This window comes from Staurois parvus, unplaced genomic scaffold (assembly GCF_062004578.1).
Source record: "Staurois parvus isolate SC_StPar_1 unplaced genomic scaffold, SC_StPar_1.0 ptg000282l, whole genome shotgun sequence".
Taxonomy (NCBI): domain Eukaryota; kingdom Metazoa; phylum Chordata; class Amphibia; order Anura; family Ranidae; genus Staurois; species Staurois parvus.
In genome coordinates this window covers 5,605,023-5,628,404 of record NW_028318078.1, presented here as the reverse complement: position 1 = coordinate 5,628,404, position 23,382 = coordinate 5,605,023, and the positions used below count along the sequence as shown (strand labels likewise).

The 23,382-nt window shown below is 44.2% G+C and overlaps 1 protein-coding gene across 11 annotated transcripts in view; it reads left to right on the top strand.

Moving 5' to 3' along the window:
* Positions 1-23,382, top strand: part of ERC2 (ELKS/RAB6-interacting/CAST family member 2) — a 1,463,345-nt gene that overhangs the window by 996,377 nt on the left and 443,586 nt on the right. For all 11 annotated transcript variants that reach the window (XM_089681887.1, XM_089681886.1, XM_089681885.1 and 8 more), the window contains one exon: positions 1,514-1,661. In XM_089681887.1, the coding sequence (XP_089538013.1) occupies positions 1,514-1,661 (148 nt within the window). The remainder of the gene's footprint in view (positions 1-1,513; positions 1,662-23,382) is intronic.

The following is a 23,382-nucleotide window of genomic DNA, read 5'->3' as shown; positions in this document are numbered from 1 at the left end:
AACTCTAGGCAAAAAATATTTTTTCCTGTTTTTTTGTAAAGGAATTTTATGAAGCTCATTTTTAAATCTGTGAACTATTTTTTCTTAAAGCAGAACTTCACCTCAAAGGGGAAGTTTTGCTTTATGCCCTCCTCTTCTACTTTTGGTACTTTTTGCTGAAGGGGGAGTGAGTACCTGGTTTTGACATGTACCCACTCCCACTTCTGGTCGGATCGCTGCAACGATCCACCAGGAGTCCCAACACCCCCCTCCCCCCCCCCACACACACACCCACAACCTTGTCACAGTTCCCAGAAGGCTGCGGGAGCGCTTACGCATGCGCAGTGGGCAGCTGGCTGCGAAGCCAATAGGAATCATCGCCGGCTGCCCACAATAAACATGCCAGCAGCAGAGATTGGCGAACTTCACCTCAAAGGGAAAGTTTCGCTTTATGCTCTCCTCTTCTACTTTTCGTACTTTTTGCAGAAGGGGGAGTGAGTACCTGGTTTTGACATGTACCCACTCCCACTTCTGGTCGGATCGCTGCAATGATCCACCAGGAGTCCCAACACCGCCCTCCCCCCACACACACACACACACCCCCACAACCTTGTCACAGTTCCCAGAAGGCTGCGGGAGGGCTTACTCATGCGCAGTGGGCAGCTGGCTGCGAAGCCAATAGGAATCATCACCGGCTGCCCACAATAAACATGCCAGCACCAGAGATTGGCGAAGAATAAGTTTGGATGAGGACTGAGCTGGACCCCTGGACTGGTGAATGTACTTTTATTAGAAGTCAGTAGCTACAGTACTGTCAGCGACTGACTTCTCATTTTTTTCAGGGTGAAAAACTGCTTTAACTTCCTGTCCATGTGAGACCCATATAAGAATTGAGGGGTATGGTCACCATAGGCATGGGAAGACACACACAGCATGAAAGAAAGACATTGTCAAAAGTTCTAACCCTACCACACCCTTCTAAAAATGTGTTATTTATTGTGGTCCCATTGGAGTGGTTTCCCATCACTTCCTGCCCTACTGGAAACTGAAGGGACATCTCTCTAATAGGGACTTGAACAGCAATAAAAAAAACTTACAGAGGCTCTAACCCTTCCTTACTCTATCCAAAAGGAAATTCAAAGTTTTGGTTGCAGTTGAACGTTGAAGACAGCTTAGCACTGGATAAAAGCAGGGCTATGTATGGCATGGGTCAGCAGGAAAGTGGCTGAAATTTGAGCAGCGGTTACCCCTATCAGAACCACCTTTGACTGAAAAATCAATGGAGCTTGGTGGAAGATTGTTGTTCCTATCAGATGCAGTCACTGTTTGGGTGCATAGACAGCTGCAGGCACTACGGCTGTCTGAATACAGTAGCCGACGGGGGAGAACCCGTTTTTCAAGCTGTTTCACATGGATAGAGCAATCTATTAGATTTTTCTTGTTCAGCCTGGAAATGTATGCATGTAGGGCTGGCATTAGTTTTACCTGTGTAGATGAAAGTCACATGCTAATCACTGGAAATGTTTATTTACAGGCAGCAGGCTCTGCTGGCAGCAATCAGTGAGAAGGATGCTAACATTGCCTTGCTGGAATTATCTGCCTCAAAGAAGAAGAAAACCCAAGAGGAAGTGATGGCACTAAAGAGAGACAAGGACAGACTAGTTCATCAATTAAAACAGCAGGTACACTTCAGTGTTATATATATATATTGGACATTTTTATTGTGTGTATACATAGTGTGAGGGATTAGCCCAGTAGCGGGTTGTGCTTGACCCCCTGGATGGGTCAGGGCACTGTGAAAGAAGCTAAGCACGACAGCAGGATCTTAGTGAATAAAGTGGTGCTTTATTTACAAGTCTGATGAACACACGGTGCATATAGTCAAAACAGCAAAAAAAAAAATACAAATAGTAAATAAAGCCTTGTCACACTGGGTGTCTAACTGCAGACACAGGTTCCTATCTAGCTGTCTGAATACAGCCTACCGCTGCTCAGACACGGGGTGTTCACACAGTCTAAGATCACACAGATTATCTCTCACCACAGGATAGTTTGGTTGCCCGCCCCCCCCCCGTCTGTCCTGCACAGCAAACTGGTTCCAGGTTGGAGCATCCTCCCTAAGCAGCATGGGAGTTTTATAGAGCCCAGAGCCTTAATTCACTACTCCTAAGCTCATTAAATCATCAGTGAGCCAGACAGGCTCACTACACAGCACCAAAGGAGAAACATACAGTTGTGTTCAAAATAATAGCAGTGTGTTGAAAAAAGTGAATAAAGCTCAAAATCCTTCTAATAGCTTTTATTTCCATACACACAAATGCATTGGGAACACTACACATTCTATTCCAAATCAAAACATGAAGAAAAATATATCAAATTTGTGTTGTTCCTCTAAAAGAATTGAAGAAAAGTGAATTTTAGACTGTTCAAAAAAATAGCAGTGTTTGTATTCTTCTTTACAAACTCAAACATTCACTATATAAACTGAAAAATGTTTAAAGATTTTGCTTTCCTTTGAATCAATTAATATTTAGTTGTATAAGCACTGTTTCTGAGAACTGCTGTACATCTGTGTTGCATGGAGTCAACCAACTTCTGGCACCTGTGAACAGGTATTCCAGCCCAGGATGATTGGACTACATTCCACAGTTCTTCTCTATTTCTTGGTTTTGCTTCAGAAACTGCATTTTTGATGTCACCCCACAAGTTTTCTATTGGATTAAGATCCGGGGATTGGGCTGGCTACTCCATAACGTCAATCTTGTTGGTCTGGAACCAAGATGTTGCACGTTTACTGGTGTGTTTGGGGTCGTTGTCTTGTTGGAACACCCATTTCAAGGGCATTTCCTCTTCAGCATAAGGCAGCATGACCTCTTCAAGTATTCTGATGTATTCAAACTGATCCATGATCCCTGGTATGCGATAAATAGGCCCAACACCATAGTATGAGAAACATCCCCATATCATGATGCTTGCGCAACCATGCTTCATTGTCTTCACAGTGTATTGTGGCTTGAATTCAGTGTTTGGGGGTCGTCTGACAAACTGTCTCCGGCCACTAGACCCAAAAAGAACAATCTTACTTTCATCATTCCACAAAATGTTGTGCTGTTTCTCTTTAGGCCAGTCAATGTGCTCTTTGGCAAATTGTAACCTCTTCAGCACATGTCTTTTTTTCAACAGTGGGACTTTGCGGGGGCTTGTTGCAGATAGCTTGGCTTCACATAGGTGTCTTCTAATTGTAACAGTACTCACAGGTAACTTTAGACCTTCTTTGATCTTCCTGGAGCTGATTGTTGGCTGGGTCCTTGCCATTTTGGCTTTTCTTCTATCCATTTGAATGGTAGTTTTTCGCTTTCTTCCACGTCTTTCAGATTTTGGTTGCCATTTTAAAGGATCTGCGATCATTTTAGCTGAGCAGCCTATAATTTTCTGCACTTCTTCATATGTTTTCCCCTCTCCAATCAACTTTTTAATCAAGGTACGTTCTTCTGAACAATGTCTGGAACGACCCATTTTTCTCAGAATTTCAGAGAGAAATGCACTGTAACCAGCATGTAAAACATTTGCTGCCTTCCTTCCTTAAATAAGGGCAATAATTGCCACCTGTTTTTCAAAGAATGAATGACCTCACTAATAGAACTCCACACTGCTATTATTTGAACATGCCCCTTTCAATTAGTGATTCAATTACACAGAATCAGCAGCATGCATGTCATGACTATTGGGTCTGTTGGATTTCTATTACTCTACTACACCTGCTAGTAAATTATTTGCCATGTAGAAATATCATTTCTACCAAAAACAGTGATTGATCAGGTTAGTGATGTCTGACTGCTATTATTTTGAACACAACTGTACCTCCCATCCTGGACACATCCTTTAGTTCTACCTGACCTCCTGTCACAATAGGAACTATTTACAGTATAGCCATCCTATAGAACCCATTCACCCATATGCCTCACAGTCTTTTTTTCCTTTTTATTCTTTATTTAAATCTGCAGTTTAAGATATACAGCATGTCTAGGTTTTTTCACTCACAGTTGGAGTGAACTTGTATTATATTGCCAAAAGTATTGGGAAACCCCTCCAAATCATTGGATTCAGGTGTTCCAATCACCTCCATGGCCTCAAAAAAATCAAGCACCTTAGGCATGCAGACTGCTTCTACAAACATTTGTGAAAGAATGGGTCGCTGTCAGGAGTTCGGTGAATTCAAGCGTGGTACTGTGATAACTTTCCACCTGTACAATAAGTCCATCCGTGAAATTTCCTTGCTACTAAATATTCCACGGTCAACTGTTAGTGGTATTATAACAAAGTGGAGGCAATTGTGAAGAACAGCAACTCAGCCAAAAAGTGGTAGACGACGTAAGATGACAGAGCAGAGTCAGCGCATGCTGAATCTCACAATGCACAGAAGTCACCAACTGTCTGCAGAGTCATTAGCTAAAGACCTCCAAACTTTGCGTGGCCTTCAGATTAGCACAACAACAGTGTGTAGAGAGCTTCCTGGAATGGATGCAGCTGCATTCAAACCTTACATCACCAAGTGCAATGCAAAGTGTCAAATGCAGTGGTGTAAAGCACGCCGCCTCTAGACTCTAGAGCACTGGGGACATGTTGCTGAAGTGACAAATCACGCTTCTCTGTCTGGCAGTCCAGTTGACGTGTCTGGGTTTGGCAGTTGCCAGGAGTACTTGCCTGATTGCATTGTGCCAAGAGTGAAGTTTGGTGGAGGGAGGATTATGGTGTGGGGTTGTTTTTCAGGGGTTGTGCTTGGCCCCTTAATTCCAGTGAAGGGAACTCTTAAGGTGTCAGCATACCAAGACATTTTAGACAATTTCATGCTCCCAACTCTGTGGGAACAGTGTGGGGATGGTCCCTTCCTGTTCCAACATGACAGCGCACCAGTGCACAAAGCAAGGTCCATAAATACATGGATAAGCGAGTTTGGGGTGGAGAAACTTGACTGCCCTGCACAGAGTTTTGACCTCAACCTAACAGAACACCTTTGGGATGAAGTAGAGTGGAGACTGTGAGCCAGGCCTTCTCATCCGACATCAGTGCCTGACCTCACAAATGCGTTTCTGGAAGAATGGTCAAACATTCCCATAGACACGCTCCTAAACCTTTTGGACAACCTTCCCAGAAGAGTTGAAGCTGTTATAGCTGCAAAGGGTGGGCCAACTCAATATTGAACCCTACAGACTAAGACTGGGATGCCATTAAAGTTCATGTGCATGTAAAGGCAGGAGTCCCAATACTTTTGGTAATGTATGAAGCATGCAGATTACATTGAAACATGTAGCAAAAGTATAGGTAATACATCAAGGTGCTAAACTGACTTGTGGGGAATATTCACTGCAAGAACTTGTGTTGAAGGACAGTGGAAGGCGCAGAAAGTATTAAGTGTGAAATAGAACAAGGTAGAGAAGTGTAATAGGGTAATAGTCAGGGAAAAGTAGGTGGGGGCCACATTTGAGGGAAGTAAAAGGAATGCGAGAGGCCACGCCATGTCTCAGTCTCCCATGTTGTCATGTAGAGCTGTTCCTTGAAACAGGTGCAAAGAGTCTAGTAATGAAGAGATAGAGAAGAAGCACATAACTTTCTCTGTGATGATTGAGATACTGCTGCATAATCTGAATAAAATGTGTCTCTCGGTCATTGTAAATGACACCCCAATGTACTAATACAGTAGTGGGCTGCACACCCGCACTGCAGAGCACTACATCATACATAAGGGGGGTTATTTACTAAAGTTGGAGAGTGCAAAACAGGCTCACTTCAACATAGGAACCAGTCAGCTTCCAGAAGCTGATTAGTTTCTATGCAGAAGTGTGCTTAATTTTGCACTCTCCAGCTTTAGTAAATAAACCCCAATGTGTCTTGAGGTTTACTGCATTTAAAAAATAGGCTCATGTCCATTTTCAACCATGTTGTGGTATGTTGGCAGCCTGTTCCAATTAATAGGGGTGCCTTAACTCAACGCATGTTAACACATGTACAGTAACTCACCACAACACTAAGGTGTAAATGGAATTTTTATACTTCTTAGACAGTTTTGAGAATGTGATAAGATTGATGGAAATTAGTCATGTCAAACTGGTGTTTGCAGGCTACATATGATCCTTTCACTATTTTTCTTGTGGCTCTCACGAGGTTTAAATGTCTAAATTGCATGCTGCCTTAACTGTTCCCTAGCTGTTAAAGTCTACGATTCCTTTCACAATGTTGCATCTAAAAACTACAGGAAATGCTATGCAGTCCCTTTCTCGGGGATATGATTTTGTAAATTGCAATTATTATAAATCTGGTCATAGATGGGTAGAATTGTGCATGAAAATTCTTAGGAAAAGAATTTCCTAAGAAAGTTTGTTCATTTTTCAAAACATTAGTGGGTCAAATTTATGTTTGTTTTCAACCACACTGAGAAGAAATTTCGAAGGAGCATGATGGATTTTTTTTCTTAAACAAATTAATTTTTAACAGTGTATGTTAGAAATCAAATAAAATGTGAAAGCAAACAACATGTTTCAAACAACATTAGAATGTTATTATACAGGATTTATATAGCTCCAACAGTTTACGCAGTTTGTTACAACATGAGGGCAGACCGTACAATTACAATACAATTCAATAGAGTAGGAATCAGAGGGCCCTGCTCATTAGAGCTTACAATCTAAGAAGGAGGGTCGACAGATACAAGTGTAATAACTGTGCGGAATGAGCTGATGGAAAAAAATAAAAGTACAGTTGTTAGGTGGGGGACAGGATATGCCTTTCTGAAGAGAAGGGTTTTCAGGGTTCATCCAAAAGTGGACAGAATAGGAGTTAGTCATACAGATTGGGGTAGGGATTTCCATAGATTGATAGAGGCTCAGGAGAAGTCCTGCAGATGAACATGTTAGGAGGTGACAAGGGAGCTAGAGAGCAGGAGGTCTTGAGAGGAATAAAGAGAACAATTAGGTTGGTATTTTGAGACTAGGTTAGTGATGTACCTGGGTGCCAAGTTGTGGGTGGCTTTGCAAATTGTTGTTATTATTTTGAATTTAATTCGTTGGGTGAGCAGTAGCCAGTGGAGGGATTGGCAGAGAGGGGTAGGAGACACTGAACGGTTGGTAAGGTGAATGAGTATGGCAGCAGCATTCAAGATGGACTGAAGGGATATCCTATGTAAAGGTAATCCAATGAGGAGGGTGTTGCAGTAGTCGAGGTGTGAGATAACCAGGGGGTGCATTTGGAGATTTGTGATTATAAAGGGGAATATTTTGGAGATGTTGCGTAGGTTGAGGTGGCCAGCTCTAGACAGCGGTTGAATGTGAGCCCAAAAGGACAGTTCAAAGTCCAGGATTACACCTGGCACCTTTGCATGTGGAGGTAGTTGTGCCATCGATCTTGATGGAAAAGTAAGGGGAACGGGTGTGTGGGAGAGGAAATATTATAATATTATGATTATGAATTTTTGGAGAAGGTGTAGATCAAAAATAGGAGAGGATCAAGAACAGTACCTTGGGTGATCTCAATAGAGAAAGGAGGAGGAGAGGAGGCAGAATTGTAAATGACATTGAAGGAGCAGTGGGATAGATAGAATAAGGACCAGAGAAGAGTACAGTCACGGAGACCAAAGGAGTGGAGGTTTTTCGCCTAACTGCTGATCGCTGAGTTCTCACAGCCGCTCTAAGCAGAGAGTGGTGACTGTCAGTCGATGCTATCTGCTATGCCGCCCCCCCCCCAGTGCTCACTGGATTGCTGGGCTGTGGTGGAGGAGGAATCGGCTAGCTCATGCTCTCAGCAACTTGCTGAGAGGCTGAGCCAGGTACCACTCCAGACTCTGGGGTGGATCCCGACTTTAAAGTCGGTATCTTTCCCCAGTCTGGACCAGTTGAATAACGTCAGCCGACAGCGGGATTTAGCTGAAAACAGGTCACAGGAGTGCAGAACAAACTGCACTTGTGTGATCCACTGGAAAAGTACAGCCCAAAAGAGCTTCGGCTGTACTTCTCCTTTACGTTTCATCACCAAAGTGCTATAATCTTTTTCCGAAATTAAGTTGGCATTGCCTACAGAAAACCATTGAATAACAATTCCATTCAATCTGTCTCACTGTTTCTTTTGACTTTTTCCTGCCTCCTGTAAATAATCTTATCTATGTGAGTTAATGGTTAAAAAGTTTAGTATCTGAATATAGTATGTGACAGGTGTGGCCATCATATTTGTTGTTTCTTGTTACATATCATGCAGAACTTCCTGCTTAAAGCCCAACTTCACATTTGTTCTTGGATTATAAAAGTAATCAGCCCAACAGTGGCAGAAATATAAAAATTGCAGGTTTTTCTGCAATACTCAGGGTTTGTCCTGCATGTTCTTGACACTGACAATGGAGTAGGATGAATGTGTGTATCAGTGGGTGTGTTTTTTTCCTAACAAGAAAACCTGTCACTTTGGACATGGAAAAGCCTGTTTCCTTCAACAAAGAAAAAAATTACTATAGGTTTGGGTAGTTTTCAGTGTTCAAGACTAAGGGGTCTCAGGTATCAAGATCTGTCTGTCCAAGGCCAAAATTAAACAGGTATATCTTTTGTCTAATATAAGGAAATATTTGTTTATTTTCCTTACTTGGCTCTTAATAATTGGTTTCCAAATTCCTCAATTACAAGATCTTTATTTCTAGGTTTTTTTTTTTTTATTTAAAGCTGTATGATAATGGAGCAAGGTCAAAAATGATTTTGAGCACCTAGGATAAGCAAACAAGGAGATGGTAATCTGTGATACAATTCAAGTGGCCCCCAACATGGGGAGGGGTATTGTTTTCTGGATTTTTCAGCACTTGGTTTAAAAAAGCAGATGTTCCTATCACAATGAAAAGTCTGGGAATTCACGCCTAACTGTTAAAGTTTCTTTACAGGTCTACATAGATAGGAAAGAACAACAAACCTTGAACATACCCAACATATGTGATTCTGACTTCATCACAGATATAGCTGCCAAGTACCTCGTTTCCAGCCATGATGCTAATACTGTTGAAATGCCTAAGGTCAGTCAGCTGTAGAAGGTAGAAGACATCTAGAACCCCTAAGAAAGCATCTAGAATAGAGATGACATCTGACTCTCCTGGTGGTAAATACAAGTTGAACATGCCCTGTTTGTCTTCAGCTTGTGGCTCATCAGCATTGCATGTGCATTTCTTCTACAAGAGCTGGAGCCCACAGGTCACTTAGAGCTACCTAAATCTTAGAGCGACCTAAATTTGCTGATCTGTGAACCAGAGCACAGAAGGTGATAGTGGTGCAGTCATGATCAAAGCAGTTACTCCTAATGCCAGGATCTTGGCACGAGGACTGAATACTTTCTGTGCATAGTCCCACTAACACGGCATGAGGTGAGTATGCATAAGAATAGGGTTTGAGAGTTGGTGGGATTAAATTTTAAAATTTCCCTTTAGGGGGGTAGAGTGTTGGGGGGGGCCGGTTATGGGATGTAGATTGCCCTTCACAGAGAAAAGCAAGTGTAAATGAGCCCTAAGTGACAAACATTGCTCAGGAACATAGCAATGCTAAAGTGGACAAGTAAATGATTGGAAGGAGCTAGTGGAGATCAGAAACACATATTAAAAAAAGGATGAAAAAAAAGTGAATCAAAAAAGCTTGCATATTGTTTGAGATATGTGGATTAATTAATTAAGGAAATTGGCTGTTCACTTGGCACTAAGCTTAAAAGAATGTGATTAAATCTTACTTTGCAAAGAATACCCAATCGCTTGTAAAGAAAATTTAACAAACAGTTGATGATGGAAGTCAGCAGATTTTAACCCCGTTCACTTACTTACTTAAAGGCAAAGTCTGATGCAAAATAAGCAGCCTATTTTCTTCTAACAAATTAACCCCAAAGTGTTTAAGAAAATTTAATGTAGTTCAGTTAGGGTTTACATCTACTTTAATGTGTATGTCCAACCCAAATATTGTGTTCTGAGAGGGGGACTGCATCCCCTGCCAGAACACACTGATCAGCACTCACGGCCATTGGCATCAAGCACTGATCAGATGCTGGTTTTCCAGCAAGCCCATTTGAGAAGCCATTAGACTGGCTTCTTTTGGACAGGCTGCTGTACACATGGGCCAAATATTGGCCGGCTTCTGTTGAAGCGGCCAATATCAGATGATATTCGGCCTGTGTGTACCAGCCTTAAGGAGACTTTAATCCATTTCTCTTTTTTTATTTCTACTGAAGGATGAAAAGAGATAAGTCAGAACAATATGTAAGCAATAATACTTGTACATTTGTAGATACTTATGCCATGTGAACAGGAATTGTGCAGGATTCTGATTGGTTCACAACATACTTCTTATAGTGAGCACGACTTAGGCTCCATTCACACCAATGTGTTTTTTATTGCTTTTTGCAGAAACACACTACAGTCCATTTAACATGGTTTCCTATAGAACATGTTCACATCTATGCTTTTTTGAGCTGCTGCGTTTTTGGAAAGGGTCAGGGACTTTTTTAGGCTCCATGCACACCGGGTGTTTTAATAAGACTGGTAGCATTAGCTGTGTAAATTCACCTTAAAAATGTTTAGTTTTTCAACGTTTTTGCATTAGCACTTAGCTGCGGTTTCCACGTTATGCGTTTTGTAGCGTTTGTTTTACCAAAAACAAGTCTTTTTGCTCAAAAAACGCCAGTTTGCGAGTTTTGCCGCATTTTTCAGCGTTAGAGCATTTTACAGCTAAAAAACTCTTCTAGAAACCTACTAGTTCTGGGGTTTTTTTCCAGCCAAAAAACGCCCCTGCCAAAAAACACTGATTACAGTCTATGATGTGAATGTACAAAATGTATGTAAAGCACTGCGTAAATTGACGGCGCTATATAAGTACCCGAAATAAATAAATAAATAATGTGTGCATGGACACATAGGATAACATGTTGGGGAGTTTACTGGCTGTAGAAAAAAAAAAAACAAAAGCCAAAAACAGCCGCTGTAAAAATGTCCAGTGTGCATGAGGACTTAAAAGCAAAAAGCAGCATTTTTGCTACAATAGAGTACAACGGAGAAGCTGCTGAAAAGCATGGTAGAGAGTTTTGTGTTTTACATTTTTATTCTACCCAGCAACAAAACAAATTGCACTTTAACAAAAAAAAAAGAGCTGAACAAAACACGGTAAAAATGAGTCCAAAATGTGTGTAGAAAACCACAAAACTAACTGCAAAAAGCACTGGAGAAAGCATCAAACGCAAAATGCATATATGTAAATAAGTCCTTACTCTACACTCACCTTCTGTATCTCTGGTCCACAGACGTGCACATTGTGTCATTTACCTTTAAAAGGGAATCTGTCAAGATAAAAAAATGACAATTTTGTTGGCATAAATGTGCAGTTTTAGGATTGTCATCCTTATCGTTGCTTTACTGCTTAGTGAATCACTAACCTCGAACAAGTATGCAGGTCCAGTGTCATAAGACTTCACTGGCTGAATGCTAAGCAGTGATATGTTTGATGTGCCTGAAGCATGTACCACCAGAAACAAGTCAGCAATGGCACCTTCCTTATATCTCTACTGGCAGGTTCTTTTAGCTATTGTGTAGCTCAGTCACCCAGGAATTCAGTTATGAAAACAAAGTCAGGAACAAATGGAGGTGTTGTCCATTGCAACCAATCAGCCTCTGGCTGCCATTCTTTTTAAACAAATTAAAAAATAAAAGGTATACTCTGACTGCTTAATCAATGTACACAATGGGGTTGATTTACCAAAACTGGAGAGTGCAACATCTTGTGCACCTGTGGATGGTAGCCAATAGGCTTCTAACTTCATCTTGTTCAATTAGGCTTTGACAAAAAAAACCCTGGAAGCTGATTGGTTTCTATGCAGAGCGGCACCAGATTATGCGCTCCTCATTTTAGTAAATCAACCCTCTTGTCTTATTGCTATGAACTCGCCCTCAAATATGTATTATGTGTAGGTGCAAAATCCAAAAGGTAAGTTCCCAATTGTGGAAGGATATGGCTCTTCAGGAACCTGCCCATTCTCTTCTCTTTTATCAACATGTATATTGTTAGTCTATCTACATGCAGTACACGTGATTGACTCCCAGTCCTGCCTCACCCTCTCCCAGTCTAAATCTAGGTTCACACCTAAGTAGGTTCACAGCAAAAATTCAGCAAAAACGCAATACATGCTTTTCTGCAGCATTCCCATTGAGGTCTATAGAACCAAAAACGCAATGTTTTTCATTAAAAAAAGTCCTTGACCCTTTCCAAAAACCGCACCGGGTGAAAACGCGGAGATGTGAATCTGTCCCATAGGAAATCATGTTAAATGGACTTTACTGCGTTTCTGCAAATCACAAAATGCTGCATGAAAACGCTTATGTGTGAATCTAGTGCTTTAGGCCTCATTCAAGTATTGAGGTCCGTACACCATGAAGAGGAGATTTTTTTTTTTTTTTGCATCTCCAGCAGATACTGTGTGCAGGCCATCCATTCAAAACTATTAGGATGCAGCAGATGCATGGACACTTGTCCTAATGTTACAGGCAAGCGGGGGTGGGCGAGTGGCCCCCACATACAGACAGTGTGTGTTCATGACTGCTCACCCACAAGCCTGTGACATTAGGACAAGCCACTGTGTACTTGTAGTCGCTGCTTCCCAATAGACTTAAATGTGTCGTCTGCAAGCTGTACCTCCTAGCTAGGGATGCTAAAAGCAAAATCCTTTTAAGGTGTACAGGGCTCAGCGTCTGTGTGAATGAGGAACACAAGATGAGAATAGTGGATGAATGATCGTCTGCTTTTTTTTTTTCTGCATTCTAGTCTCATATAAAAAACAAACAGGTTATGAAAATCCTCGTAGAACAGAATATAACTTCCCGCAATAATGTAACGTATTGTACTGTAATTAATTCTGTCATTTTCAAGCATGCGCATTCTCGGTCACTCAATTTCTTATGAATGAATACTTTACTGATTAAACAAAAAATCATTCATTCTGTTATCTTAGGAGAAAAAATGTTGTCCTTGTCCCTTCAGTTAATTTTTCATGAACTGTAGTGATCTGCTCTCGAAAGCTGTGTACTAACGATCAGATTATCAGATGATCGCTTTGAAAATGTTTTTTTTGTCCACTTTTCTCATCATGTGTACTAGGATTTAGGCTGCATACACACTATAACAGAGTGTAAATGTGCGCAAACATGGCAAGCAAATGTGTATTTTTCAAGCAAAAAATATGCGATAAATGTGCCAAAACACAAGGTCAAAAATGTGCAAAGCTCAACACTCAAAAAGGTGCATGTTCTACTTGGCCACATTTGTTGTGTGTAGGTCATGCCTTTGAAATTAATAGGCTGCCCTATGTGTGTAGTGTGACAATGCGCAAAAAAGACGCATATGCACAATGCTTGATGTTGTGCAGATGAGGTCTTACAGATAATCACAAGAGGCTGACACCAACTGAAATTCACATATACCAATTGCATCTCAAAAACATTTTATTGATTTATAAATCAATACAGTATCTCCCAGAAGTGAGAATACCCCTCACATTTTTGTAAATATTTTATTCTATCTTTTCATGTGACAACACTGAAGAAATGACACTTTGCTACAATGTAAAGTAGTGAGTGTACAGCTTGTACAACAGTGTAAATTTGCTGTCCCATCAAAATAACTCAACACACAGCCATTAATGTCTAAACCGCTGGCAACAAAAGTCAGTACACCCCTAAGTGAACATGTCCAAATTGGGCCCAAAGTATCAATATTTTGTGTGGCCACCATTATTTTCCAGCACTGCCTTAACCCTCTTGGGCATGGAGTTCACCAGAGCTTTACAGGTTGCCACTATAGTCCTCTTCCACTCCTCCATGACGTAATCATGGACCTGGTGGATGTTAGAGACCTTGCTCTCCTCCACCTTCCGTTTGAGGATGCCCCACAGATGCTTAATAGGGTTTAGGTCTGGAGACATGCTTGGCCAGTCCATCACCTTTACCCTCAGCTTCTTTAGCAAGGCAGTGGTCGTCTTGGAGGTGTGTTTGGGGTCGTTATCATGTTGGAATACTGCCCTGTGGCCCAGTCTCCGAAGAGAGGGGATCATGCTATGCTTCAGTATATCACAGTACATGTTGGCATTCATGGTTCCCTCAGTGAACTGTAGCACCGCAGTGTCGGCAGCACTCATGCAGCCCCAGACCATGACACTCCCACCACCATGCTTGACTGTAGGCAAGACACACTTGTGTTGTCACATGAAAAGATATAATAAAATATTTACAAAAATGTGAGGGGTATACTCACTTCTGTGAGATACTGTATATAATTGCAATAGTCTTTATTTACTTTTCGCCCTGAGTTCAGGCATTACGCCATCATGAGGATTAGGTACAGCTCCTGAAAAATAATGCTGTCAGTTTTAGTTGTGTTGGCATATTTTGTTTAACTGGCCATACACTTATAGATTTCTTTCATTCATCCTGCAGACTGAATGAAAGAAATCTGGTAGATTTTTCCATCCACACTAACAGCACAGATGGCCAAATTTCCCCTATCGTGCTATTGTCAGAAAACTCTAAGAGTGTCTGCACCTGCATATAGGCACAGTTTTGATGAAAATTTTCCTAAAGGCTCCTTCGTTAAAAGGCATTTGAATAGTTGAGGTTTGTCAGATGGGGTGATGCCGGCAAGGCCATGCACTGCTCTAATTTTGGTTGAGTTAGCATGGATTGGCCTGAAATTCAAGTATGGTTTGCATTAGGTAATAAAAATGCACATGGTATCATTTATGGTTCATTTTAATATACTTTATTAGAGATTTTTGGTATATGACAGGTGCCGGAAAAACCATTTCCTTCCACAATTTTACTGCAATCAGACTGCTTGCTACAGGCAACACCACTGTTCTCCTTTCTTCTAGTTTTTATAAATTACCCCCCAAGTGCTTTGTAGTTTCTATAGATTCTGTAGCATCAGCCTGCCCAATATGCTTTTTAGAGTTACCAGTTTTAGAGTAAGCTCCGTCCTTTCATCTGCCATGCACATGTGTGATTGCTTGGCACCTTTTGGAACAATGAATGTGTTTCTTTTTATGTCTCTTGTGGAACTGTACAATTTCTCACATCCACCAGCAGATGTCTCTGCCTTGAAAGTTTTCAACTTTGATTGCAACACCCCGATGTTAGCGTCCTGATGATTATTTTCATGTATTTGCAAGCTGATTACCAGTTCGTCACATCAGTTAGTGGAGTAGTAGGTATTCAAACTGCTTACTAGAAGTGTTTCTTACTCTGTCCACATCCCTAGATTTTAAATAAGTATTGCTGGACCGAGGTAGAAGCAGGATTTTATATTAAAACTGAAATAGAGAAAAATAGCCAGGAATTACACTCACTGGCCACTTTATTAGGTACACCTTGCATGTTCCAAGAAAATATCCCCCAGACCATTACATCACCACCACCAGCCTGAACCGTTGATACAAAGCAGGATGGATCCATTTTTTTCATGCTGTTTACACCAAATTCTGACCCTACCATCTGAATATCGCAGCAACCAGTCTACCCATTTTCCTGACCTCTGACATCAACAAGGCATTTTTGTCCAAACAAATGCCACTCACTGGATATTCTCTTTTTCGGACCATTCTCTGTAAACCCTAGAGATGGTTGTGTGTAGATAAGCAGTTTTTGAAATACTCGGACCAGCCTGTTTGACACCAACAACCATGCCACATTCAAAGTCACTTAAATCCCCTTTCTTCCCCATTTTAATGCTCGGTTTGAACTTCAGCAAGTCCTGTTCACCACATCTAGATGCCTAAATGCATTGAGCTTCTGCCATGTGGTTGGCTGATTAGCAATTTGTTACTCTGCAATTGAACAGGTGTACCTAATAAAGTGGCAGGTGAGTGTATATGAACCTGCTTAAAACATTTCCTTTACTTGCCAACAACAGTGTAGTGCACATTTATTAAGTAGGCCTTCATATTACATTTTGGTAAACCTGTGCTTGCATGGTATTCCTCCGGGTACATCGATTTCCTCCCACATTCCAAAGACATGCTGGTAGGTTAATTGGCTCCTGTTTATATTTGCCCTAGTATGTGTGTGTATGCATGTGAGATACAGACCTTAGACTGTAAGCTCCTTAAAGCAGAGTTCAAGCTGAAAAAAAAAAAAGGAGGAGTCTGAGTCAGCAATGCAGCAGCGTCAGGCAGGGCCCAAAGCAGCTGCCCCTTAAAGTGGAGTTCCAGCTGATAAAAAACAAAAAGTCAGCAGCTACAAAAACTGTAGCTGCTGACTTTTTAAATACAGACACTTACCTGTCTCTCGGTCCAGGGGTGTCCTCCCGACCGCTGGTTTCACCGGCTATCTTCTCTCTCTGGCGTCGGCATCTTCAGTGTGGGCCCCCGGCTGTGAAAGTTTGCGGCTTCACAGCCAGGTGCCCACTGTGCATGCTCAAGAAGCGCTGCACTTTGTAAATGGCCCCGTAGTCTTCTGGGACCTGTCACGTGTCCCAGAAGACTACGGGGAGGGAGTGAGGGAATTCCGCTTCCGATCGCCTAGATCAGTGGTCGGCAAGCCACGGCTCGCGAGCCACATGCGGCTCTTTACACATTTTAATGCGGCTCTTCTGTGTGCCGGGCGCTCGCTCCCCTCCCCTCCCTCCTCTCGGGCGGCCGCTCCCCTCCCCTCCCTCCTCTCGGGTGGCCGAGGACTCTGCAGCTAGCCCAGCAATGATTGGCCAGTCTCGCTGCCACTCACATCCTGATAGCTAGTGATTGGCTTGCAGGATGTGTGTAGGCGGGGCAGCGTGACGAACGTGAGGGGAGCTAGGCTCCTCTCACAGTCCGCCCTGAAGACCGGAACGGCGCGGGGAGCACGGCGAGAGGAACGCGCGGAACAAAGGTAAGTGAATTGACACAGGAGGGACTTGACTTACTACTTGCTACTTACTTACTACTACTATATGAGGGATGAATTAATATGGGGGATGAATTACTATATGGGGGATGAATTACTATGGGGGATACATTACTATATGGGGGATGAATTACTATATGGGGGATGGATTACTATGGGGGATGAATTACTATATGGGGGATGAATTACTATGGGGGATGAATTACTATATGGGGGAGGAATTACTATGGGGGATGAATTACTATATGGGGGATGAATTACTATATGGGGGATGAATTACTATGGGGGATAAATTACTATATGGGGGATGAATTACTATGGGGGATGAATTACTATATGGGGGATGAATTAATATGGGGGATGAATTAGTATAGGGGGGATGAATTACTATATGGGGGATGAATTACTATGGGGGATGAATTACTATATGGGGGATGAATTACTATAAAAACTTATTGAAACTAAAAACAGTGTACCATCCTATGTATTTTCAGTTTTAAAAATGTGGCTCTCAAAATAAATTTCAATCGTGGTTTTGGCAAGATTTGGCTCAGTTGAAAAAAAAGGTTGCCCACCACTGGCCTAGATGATCGCAGCGGAAGTGGGAGCGGGTACTTGTCAAAATCGGGTACCCTCTCCCAAAAGATGCCAATCCTTAATGTGGAGCGGGGGACAGAGTATTAAAGCGGAACTTCCGCTTTTTGGTGGAACTGCACTTTAAGGGAAGGGACTGATAGGAACCTGCAGTATGTAAATCATCAACACTATATAAATTCCATTGCAAATGCAAAGACATCCTAATAGCGCTCACAACTTTTAACTAATTGCCGACTGCAGATAGCCGAATGACGGCTGCACTGCGGCCGGCCAGTTCTGGGTGGATGTCATATGACGTCCTCCCAGAACGCGCTCTCCTGTGCGCCCCCCCGGGGCGGGCACCCGGCGATCTCCGTGATCGCTGTGTCCTACGGACACAGCTGATCACGTGACGTGGTAAAAGGCCAAAGGCCTTTTACCACATGATCAGCCGTGTCCAATGACACGCTGATCACCGGGAAAATGCAAATGCCGGTTCTCAGCTGCACTTTCCTCACGCTGTCAGATCGTGAGGAAAGTACTGCCGAAAACCAGCAGTTGTCAGAGCGGGGATCAGCACCGATCATCAGGGTCACTGATCACCAGTGCCCTGATGATCGGTGCCCAGCAATGCCACACACAAGTTCCGCCCACCTGTGCCCAGCAATGCACCCACCTGTGCCCAGCAGTGTGCCCACCTGTGCCCAGCAATGCACCCACCTGTGCCCAGCAGTGTGCCCACCTGTGCCACCCAGCAGTGTCACCACCTGTGCCCAGAAGTGCCACCTACCTGTGCCCAGTAGTGCCACCCACCTGTGCCCACCAGTGCCACCCACCAGTGCCCATCAGTGCAGCCCAGCAGTGCTGCCAGTCAGTGCCACCAGTCAGTGCCCAGCGGTTGTGCCAGTCAGTGCCCAGCAGTGATGTCAGTCAGTGCCACCTATCAGTGCTGTCTGTCAGTACCCATTATCAGTGTTGCCTATCAGTGCCACCAATCAGTGCCGCATATCAGTGCCACCTACCCGTGACACATCATTAGTGCTGCCTATCAGTGCCGCCTATCCGTGCCACCTCATTAGTGCCGCCTATCAGTGCTGCCTATCAGTGCCCTTCAGTGCTGCCTATCAGTGCTCATCAGTGCTGCCTCATCAACGCACATCAGTAAAGGATAAAAATTACCTGTTTGAAAAATTTTCTAATAGAAACAAAAAAACTTTTTTTTTTCAAAATTTTTTGCATTTTTTTGCTTATAGCACAAAAAGTAAAGTGCCCAGCCAGCAGCGATTAAATACCACCAAAAGAAAGCTCTATTTGTGAGAAAAAAATGATAAAAATTTCATATGGGTACAATCTTGCATGACCGCGCAATTGTCAATCAAAGTGCGACAGTGCTGAAAGCTGAAAATTGGCCTGGTAAATAAGGGGGTATAGGTGCCCGGTAGGCAAGTGGTTAAGGAAAGCATGCAAAAGCAGCCTCTAAACCATCATGTATACCTTTGATGTGCGTTTCAATCAAAATGCAAAAAAACATCACCTGTCTACAAGAGTTGGACATTGGTGAGCACAGCCAAGAACTACTTAGGCACCACTATTTACATGATCATGTCTTCTCTGAGCTTGCATCTCAGTACTGGTAGTAGATGCTGAGACTGGATAATGACGAGACAAAGATGGCTCCATCCTTCTGGAGAGAAAAGCAGATCAAAGCCTTGCTGGGATCTCTGTGAGAGGCAATAAATGCCAGTAAGATTTACATTTATACACTACTTAGTAGTGCATAAATGTAGTGGGAGGAGCCGGTGACATCACACCGCAAAAAATACCTGTACCATTGGCCATTTTCTTGGTTGGTTTCATCCATATATGCCTGTATACTGTTTGCACCAGAAGTGTGCACTTAAAGAATTGAGTGCACGTTTGTTTTTTTCTTAATAAATAGTGGTTTATATTCAGAGGGCACTATTTTTCTCTCTTTATTTTGAGTGTTTCACCTACATCAACCTAAGAATTGCGGAGGATGGAGATGGATTAAAGTGATACTAAAGTCTTATTTTTTTCTTTAAATAACAAACATGTTATACTTACCTGCTGTGCGCAGTGATTTTGCACAGAGCAGTTTGGATCTTCCACTTCTCAGGACCCCCACCAGCACTTCTGGCCCCTCCCTCCTGCCAGGTGCTCCCACAGCAAGCAGCTTGCTATGGGGGCACCCGAGCAGGCATGCACCCAAGCTGTGGCTCTGCATGTCCATTCACACACAGTCATGGCTTGGCTCTGCCCCTCCCTTTCCTGCTTGGTTCACTGGCTGTGATTGACAGCAGCAGGAGCCAATGGCTACTGCTGCTGCCTCAGCCAATCAGGAGTGAGAGTCCTCGGAGAACCGAGGCTCTCGTGGACATCGCTGGATCGGGATGGATCTCAATAAGTATTTGAGAGGGCTGCTACACACAGAAGGTTTTTTACCTTTATGCATAGAATGCATGAAGGTAAAAACCTCGAGCCTTTGCAACCACTTTAAGAAGCATCAGTAAGCTGGAGGACGGTATTGCATTTGTGGCTTAGGAGGCCTCACTTAAAGGGGCAGTGTATGAGTGTCAGGGCAGGGCTGTGGAACAGACAGGTAGGCCTAGTGGCAGGGTAACGCACTGGCTGACGACAACCACCACCAACAGACTGAAGTCCCTCAGGGCGCGGAGTCTAAGTCCCAGGCTGCCCTTCACCAGGGCCCCTGATGGTGGGGATGGACTTGACGCAACCAGGGACCAGGTCGCGGCCCCCGAGACACCCCAGCTGCGGTAATGGCCGCCGCCAATGGCGTGTAGCTGGTGAGAATGACAATAGCGTAGTCAGACAAGCCGGGTCAATAACAACAGGACAAAACAGTACAGAACAGTAGACAGAGAATCACAGGTCACGGGCCAGGTTCAGCAACGGAAGGTCAGATCAAAGGGAAACACAGAGAATGGTCTTAGTACAAGCCGAGTCAGAATACCAGAAGAGTCACGAGCGTATACACAGAGCTGTAGCAAGACAAAGACACAAGACACAAGTGCAAAGAGCATGTGCAGATCCCAGGCTTATATGTACTCAGCCACACCCCTCTGGGGGATGGACCTCAGAGACCTGAAGGCATAAAAGATTCCCATCATGCTCAGCAGAAATCCAAGATGGATGCTAGCACATGGAGTAACAAAACCTCTGGGAAAAGGTAGGACCTTGACAGTACCTCCTCCTCAAGGGCCCCTCCCCCTCCGCGGCTCAACAAAAGGTTTCTGAGGAAAGCGGGTATGAAACGTGCGGAGGAGGGCAGGAGCATGGACATCCGCGGAAGGAACCCAGGAACGCTCCTCGGGACCATAACCGCGCCAATGAACCAGGAACTGTAATCGGCCGCGCACCAATCGAGAGTCCAGGATCCGGCTCACCTCATACTCCTCATGACCGTCAACCCGAATGGGACGGGGCCGAGGCAGAGAGGTAGTGAAGCGATTGCAGATCAGAGGTTTCAACAGTGATACATGAAAGATATTGGAGATCCGCATCCCAGGTGGAAGGGCAAGGGCATAGGCCACCGGATTCACCTTGCGGAGAATGCGAAAAGGACCGACAAAACGGGGAGCTAGTTTGGGTGTGGGCACCCGAAGATTGAGGTTACGAGTAGACAACCACACCCAATCGCCGACCTGGTATGAAGGAGCGGGCAACCGTCTGCGATCAGCCTGGAACTTCTGACGCTGAGCCGAGTCCCTCAAAGCCCTCTGGATCTGCCCCCATGAAGAACGCAGGGCAGCAAGATGGTTCTCCACAGCCGGAATGTCCTGTGGTGAGAACCTCTCAGGTAATACCGCGGGTTGGTACCCATAGTTGGCCATGAAGGGGAACATCCCGGAGGAGGAGTTGACCGCTGAGTTCCTGGCAAACTCTGCCCAAGGCAGGAGATCGGCCCAATCGTCCTGATGGTCCGAGATATAACACCGAAGGAATTGTTCTAAGGCCTGATTGGAACGCTCCGCAGCCCCATTGGACTGCGGGTGGTAGGCTGAAGAAAAGGAGAGACTAATGCCCAACTGGGAGCAGAAGGCGCGCCAGAATCTGGACACGAACTGACTCCCGCGGTCTGAGACAATCACCTTGGGCAACCTATGCAGGCGAAAAATCTCCCTGGAAAAGACCGTGGCCAGTTCTTGCACTGTTGGTAATTTCCTGAGTGGAATACAATGGCACATTTTGGAAAAACGATCGACGACCATGAGGATGACCGTATGGCCCCGAGACACAGGGAGGTCTACAATAAAGTCCATGCCCAGGTGTGACCAAGGACGCTCCCCATTGGGAATGGGTTGCAGAAGACCCATTGGAAGATGCCGTGGAGATTTATTCTGGGCACAGATCGAACATGCCGCTACATAAGAGGCGATGTCGGCACGGAGAGTTGGCCACCAGAACAACCGAGAGACGACCCAAGACAACTGGTTCCTCCCCGGATGCCCGGCAGTTTTGGAGTTATGGTAGGTACGCAGCAGACGGGTGCGCAACCCCTCGGGTACAAAACATCTACCCTCCGGTCTCTCGGGAGGAGCGTCAGTTTGAGCCGCCAAAATCTGCTCCCCAAGGGGAGAAGTCGGACTGGTACGAATGGCAGCCAGGATATGATCCGGAGGTATGACCGAGGTTGGCTCAGAGTCCTCCCTGGACAACTCAGAGTATTGCCGCGATAATGCATCAGCCCTGACATTCTTGGAACCAGGCAAATAGGAGACCACATAGTTGAACCGCGACAAGAACAAGGCCCATCTGGCCTGACGGGGTGTCAATCTTTTGGCCTCCGAAAGATAAGTCAGGTTCTTATGATCGGTAAGAATGAGGACCGGAACTGCGGAGCCCTCGAGCAGGTGCCTCCATTCCTTGAGAGCCAGAATGATTGCCAACAACTCCCTATCTCCAATCTGGTAGTTGCACTCTGCAGAGGAAAGTTTCCTGGAGTAGAACCCACAGGGAAGTAGGGGTCCTTCGGGCGACCGACGTTGAGACAGGAGAGCGCCTACTCCTGTCTCGGATGCATCAACCTCAAGGACGAAGGGCAATCCAGGATTGGGATGAGACAGTATCGGAGTCGAAGCGAAGGCGGATTTCAGAGCCTCAAAAGCTACGATGGCCTTGGATGGCCACTCGTGAGGATTGCTGCCCTTCTTGGTTAGGTCTGAGAGAGGTTTTGCCAGCGTGGAGAAGTTCCTGATGAACTTCCGATAGTAGTTGGCAAAACCCAAAAAGCGCTGAATGGGCCGAAGACCATTGGGACGAGGCCACTGCAGAACTGCCGAAACCTTCTGAGGGTCCATGGAGAATCCCTCCGCAGAAATGATGTAGCCTAAAAAGGCAACTTGGGATCGATGGAATTCGCACTTCTCAAGTTTACAAAAAAGCTCGTTCTCACGTAATCGTTGCAGCACCTGCTTGACATCCTGGATATGGGACTCCATGGAGGCAGAGTAAACCAGGATGTCATCCAAGTAAACTACCACGCACTGCTGCAACAAGTCACGAAGGACATCATTTATGAATTCCTGAAAAACTGCGGGCGCGTTACACAACCCGAAGGGCATCACCAGGTATTCGTAGTGCCCGGTTCTGGTGTTAAACGCGGTCTTCCACTCATCCCCCTGTTTGATCCGTACGAGGTTGTACGCCGCCCTAAGGTCAAGTTTGGTAAAGACTGTTGCCCCCTTAAGGCGGTCGAACAACTCAGTAATCAAGGGAATCGGGTATGCATTCTTAGTGGTGATTCGATTGAGACCCCTATAACACTGTTCAACAGGTAAAAAGTTTTGGGCATAAAATTAGCTAATCTTACATAATTTTGGGGTGCTGAAAACGAAAATGACCCTAAAAAATGTTGATTGGCTCTAGTTTCT